The following is a 6,000-nucleotide window of genomic DNA, read 5'->3' on the forward strand; positions in this document are numbered from 1 at the left end:
TTCAATTTACATAGACTCATGTAGACAAACATGTTATATTTGATAACATGTTATAACTATGCCCAGAGCTTGCATATTCCTCATGTTGTGTAGACATAAATAACGTCTTTATATTGATTTCCTTACTACGTTTTAAGACCAAATACATAAATTTTTCAAAAACAATTTTATTTAACACATTTACCTTAATAATACATCTTTGAAATATTTATCATCATATTCATAAGTATCCAATTCTTGAAGAATATTAATAGATTAACATTATGTTTGATTTACTTTTTTTCTTCCTCTTTCTTTAGTTCAGCTATTTATGAAACTCGTTATTACCTTATAAGTTTCTATTTCTAAATTTCTCTGAAAGAAGTAAAAGAAAATTACCTTTTTGTTTATATATGCTGTAAACTATAGGCAATGAAGTCTGTAGATTCCAACACCTTTCAGAGAAACATAATTTTTGATCAATTTCTCATTTGTGAAGTGTTGGTTTTTTATAATAATTTTACTTCCTCTTTCTTTTCAATTTTAAGAAGGTAACTCTTTTCATGAATTTTTATATATCTAACATTGGTTACCTCCCTTTCTTGTAGTAAATGAAGAACACAGTCCATGACATGTGGTTCATTTTTCTTGTTTATTATGGTATCATTTTTGTAAAATAGCTTAAACCCTGATTTTAATTTTTCAGAAAAAGTGAGAACTAATAACATGAAAACATAATAAACATCTTAAAGTATAACTAAAATAAGCATACATAACACAATTATTACAGTTTATATAATGTATTTAAATTTTTATCACTTTCTTGCTTTTTTATCTAAAAGTATGTTGTATTTTTGATGACTAAAACAAAAATACATAAGAAAATCATAAGAGTTTATATAAAGCATTGTTTACCACTTTTTTAGCTGTTTAATTTTATAGACAATGCATAATGTATATCAATATTTCGTTTTCAATATATCAATAAATTATTTTCTATGATCAGGGACAGTAGTAGTACTGGATAAATTGAATTTTTGTTTGCTCATTAGAGAAAATAATAGGATATTTATCATAAAAGCATCATTGTAAATCAGAGACAAATTGTTTCTGAAAAATCTAGAAAGTTTGACATTGTATTTCAAAGCAGCATGCCTCCAGATTCGGCAAATTTTCATTAACATTTTGAAATTGTAATTTAAAGTAAATATTGTAAAAATAAAAAAAAAGGATAATAAATTCACACATTGCAAACGGATCTGACAATCCATGTAAATTGACAAAGAGAGGCCAAAATATGCAAAAATGGCCCTGTGTGAGTAACACAGTAGAACTATGGTGATAAGTACGGCAAAATCAGCTATAAATCGTAAGATGTAAATATTACTTAAACTATTCTGAAAATTTTAGTACATGATAAATCGGTCTTCCAGGACAGTTGCGGTAAAAATGGTGCTCGAGGATAGATGCTGATAAATCGGTGCTGCAGGACAGTTGCTGATACATCGGTGCTAGAAAACTGTTGATGATACATCCATGCTGCAGGACAGTTGCTGATAAATCGGTGCGAGACAACAATTGATAATACATCCGTGCTGATAAATTGGTACTAGAGGACAGTTGCTGATACATCAATGCTAGAGGAGAGTTGGTGATAAATTGGTGCTAGAGGACAGTTGCTGATACATCGGTGCTAGAAAACAGTTGATGATACATCCATGCTAGAGGACAGTTGCTGATAAATCGGTGCTAGACAATAATTGATGATACATCCGTGCTGATAAATTGGTGCTAGAGGACAGTTGCTGATACATCCATGCTAGAGGACAGTTGCGGTTAAATCGGTGCTAGAGGACAGTTGCTGATAAATTGGTACTAGAGGACAGTTGCTGATACATCAATGCTAGAGGACAGTTGCTGATTCATTGGTGATAGAAAACAGTGGATACATCCGTGCTAGAGGACAGTTGCTGATAAATTGGTGCGAGACAACAATTGATAATACACCCGTGCTGATAAATTCGTACTAGAGGACAGTTGCTGATACTTCAATGCTAGAGGAGAGTTGGTGATAAATGGGTGCTTGAGGACAGTTGCAGTTAAATCGGTGCTACAGGACAGTTATGGATACATTGGTGCTCGAGAACAGATGATGATACATCCGTGCTAAAGGACAGTTGCTGATAAATTGGTGCTTGAGGATAGTTGGGGTTAAATCGGTGCTAGAGGACAGTTGATGATAAATCAGTGCTAGAGGACAGTTGATGATACATTCACGCTAGAGGACAGTTGCGGTTAAATCCGTGCTAGAGGACAGTTGCTGATAACTCAGTGCTTGAGGACAGTTGCAGTTTAATTGGTGCTAGAGGACAGTTGCTGATTAATCGGTACTAGAGGACAGTTGATGATAAATCCATGCTCGAGGACAATTGATGATCAATTGGTGCTCGAGGACTGTTGATGATAAATCAGTACTAGAGGACAAGTGATGATACATCGGTGCTTGAGGACAGTTGCGGTTAAATCGGTGTTCGAGGACAGTTGCTGATAAATCCGTGCTTGAGGACATTTGCGGCTAAATCGGTGCTAGAGGACAGTTGCGGTTAAATTTGTGCTAAACGACACTTCATGATAAATTGGTGCTCGAGGACAGTTGTTTGTAGATGGACCATGAAACTTCAAATGAATACATTCAGAGGTTAACACTTAACAGGCTGGAACTGGAATTGATAAGCATTTGCCATCAGTATAATAGTCAAGCAAGTCTGCAAGTCTGTTACCCAGCTTACTTTAAATTTTAGCTTGACATCCCCAAGTTGAACATAGACAAATTCAATGAAATTGAAAGCTGGAAAAGTCCATTTAAGAAATACAGCACATCATAGGAATAATTAGATACAAAGTTGTTAGCAAAACCTCTATCAAGTGTTGCACTAAGGCAACCCTTTCTTAAACAGTCCATCTAAAGCAAATTATAGCACAAAAAAGACACAGTAACTTCAACTCTGAGCATCTTTTATTAAAAGTGTATCTATGAAAATATATAACTCTAACAAATAACTTGTATATATCTAACAGTGCTCGTAATAAGTACCATATTGGTATGTAGCATTTATGGCATATAAATAGGAAATAACATAATTATAGAAATATACAAAATTTTGGCATTCAGCTATCACAGTAAAAATTTCTCAGAAGTTTAAGGTTAAAGTTTGAGCACAACTTTGATAATTTAAAGTTTGCATAAAATTACAGACAATTATACATGAATGATACTATTCATCAGTGAAGATGAAATAAAATAACTTTATGTACAATGATACCTGAAATTTACCAACAAATATAAATACTATTTATCACATATCTGTTCCGATTTTGTGACTGCGTAAAATGGTATTGCACGAATGTGCATATATTTTGACATTACTTCATTTGCGTTATATAAACATAAGTGTGTCAATGAAAAAAGATTCATTGCACTTCTTACAGTCCTTATTTTGGGTATGTGATAAATAGAATATTACATTTGTGTAGGTTCATTTCTGAATTTATTGAATGAGTTCAATATTAATATACAATGTAATTTTATTCAACTCATTCAATAAATTCAGTATTAAACCTACACTCAATATCCTCTATATCTTGAGTGGACGGCATCAGATAAACTGAGATCAATATTATTATGGACTTTGTAATTGCAAAACATTCAAAACATAAATACTAACAAACAATAATTGGAAGCTCGTTAATTCATGAAAGATCAATTAAGTCACATTATAATTCAACTAGAAATATGTGTATAGGTCGCGAATACCCCGACATTACACATTCTACAGACATGTATTGTGACGGACAAGGGCAACATTATATTCACCATCCTGTTAGGGCATAAACACTCTGCAATGAAATAAACCAGCTTTTCAGGGTATAAAATATATACTATGGCGTCCTTTTACATGAACTTGTGTTCAATTCACATGTTTGATAACTAACCATCATGGTTTCACATGAAAGTTTCAGTTGCTGTGACTATAAAATCACCATCTCATACAGCATAACAATCAAAACTGATGTACATAAACGAGGAACAATTTACACATTTTCCCTGATTGTCATCATGTTGGCAGGTTTGGTCCTGTAATAGTCTGGGTTGTCAAGGATACTAGAGGCTACACTTGGGGGTCTGGATGTCTGATGGTAGACATCAGGTTGTGTCAGATATGGATCTAGTGGCTGGTCCATACTTCCTCTATAACATAAAACATTGTATTGATGTATTTTATATATTTTATGTTTGTATTTTATGTTTTAAATATATGTATACATGTATAGATGAGATTATCATAACTTGATGAAATAAAAGTAAAACATCAATTAATGAAAGAAAAGTAAAATATCAATTAATGAAAGAAAAGTAAAATTTAAACTAATGAAAGAAAAGTAAAGTCTTAATTAATGAAATAAAAAGTAAAAAATCAATTAAAGAACATACATATCAATTAATGAAAACAGGCAAATTACAAAAACTATCAATTAATGAAATAACAAGAGCCACCGCCGGGCGGGGGCAACGCTCGACTTTTTACTTTTTCTAAACGCAAACATAGAAAGGTTTGAACATATATTGACGTTTCCTTTTTATAAATTAGTTGGTCTGTCTTGTCACATTAGTTTTGTTTATATATTTTGTATATATATGAATAGAAACATTAAGCATATTTCTAAAAATAGCAACAATGATGCAATTTCTAAAAATAGAAAAATTGATACAATTTCTAAAAATAGAAACAATGACGCAATTTCTAAAAATAGAACAAAAATGACGCAATTTCTAAAAATAGAAAAAATGACGCAATTTCTAAAAATAGCAACAATGACGCAATTTCTAAAACTAGAAAAAAAATGACGCAATTTCTAAAAATAGAAACACATGACGCAATTTGTAAAAATAGAAAAAAAATGACGCAATTTGTAACAAGAGCCACCGCCGGGCGGGGGCAACGCTCGACTTTTTACTTTTTCTAAACGCAAACATCGAAAGGTTTGAACATATATTGATGTTTCCTTTTTACAAATTTAGTTGGTCTGTCTTGTCACATTAGTTTTGTTTATATATTTTGTATATATATGAATAGAAACATTAAGCATATTTCTAAAAATAGCAACAGTATACAATTTCTAAAAATAGCAACAATGACGCAATTTCTAAAAATAGCAACAATGACGCAATTTCTAAAAATAGAAAAAATGACGCAATTACTAAAAATAGCAACAATGACGCAATTTCTAAAAATAGAAAAAAATGACGCAATTTCTAAAAATAGAAAAAAAATGACGCAATTACTAAAAATAGCAACAATGATGCAATTTCTAAAAATAGAAAAAATGACGCAATTTCTAAAAAAAGAACAAAAATGACGCAATTTCTAAAAATAGAAACAATGACGCAATTTCTAACAATAGAAAAAAATGACGCAATTACTAAAAATAGCAACAATGACGCAATTTCTAAAAATAGAAAAAAATGACGCAATTTCTAAAAATAGAAAAAAATGACGCAATTACTAAAAATAGCAACAATGATGCAATTTCTAAAAATAGAAAAAATGACGCAATTTCTAAAAATAGAACAAAAATGACGCAATTTCTAAAAATAGCAACAATGACACAATTTCTAAAAATAGAAAAAATGACGCAATTTCTAAAAATAGAAAAACATGACGCAATTTCTAAAAATAGAAAAACATGACGCAATTTCTAAAAATAGAAAAAAATAGTGCAATTTCTAAAAATAGAAAAAAATAGTGCAATTTATAAAAATAGAAAAAAATGACGCAATTTCTAAAAATAGAAAAACATGACGCAATTTCTAAAAAAAGAAAAAAATGACGCAATTTCTAATAATAGAAAAACATGACGCAATTTCTAAAAATAGAAAAAAATGACGCAATTTCTAAAAATAGAAAAACATGACGCAATTTCTAAAAATAGAAACAATGATGCAATTTCTAAAAATAGAAA

General features: G+C 30.7%; 1 protein-coding gene across 4 annotated transcripts in view; it reads right to left on the minus strand.

Annotated features, from left to right (window-relative positions):
* Positions 1-3,954: 3,954 nt before the first annotated feature.
* Positions 3,955-6,000, minus strand: part of LOC132735904 (uncharacterized) — a 51,817-nt gene continuing 49,771 nt past the window's right edge. The window contains exon 32 of one of the 4 annotated variants that reach the window (XM_060722936.1): positions 3,955-4,228. In XM_060722936.1, coding sequence (XP_060578919.1) covers positions 4,072-4,228 — 157 coding nt within the window. In that variant the 3' untranslated portion in view covers positions 3,955-4,071. The remainder of the gene's footprint in view (positions 4,229-6,000) is intronic. The other 3 variants (XM_060722937.1, XM_060722938.1, XM_060722939.1) reach the window with 3 other exon arrangements.

This window comes from Ruditapes philippinarum, unplaced genomic scaffold, assembly GCF_026571515.1.
Source record: "Ruditapes philippinarum isolate M1 unplaced genomic scaffold, ASM2657151v2 ctg4677_1_1_1_1, whole genome shotgun sequence".
In the NCBI taxonomy this organism is placed as follows: domain Eukaryota; kingdom Metazoa; phylum Mollusca; class Bivalvia; order Venerida; family Veneridae; genus Ruditapes; species Ruditapes philippinarum.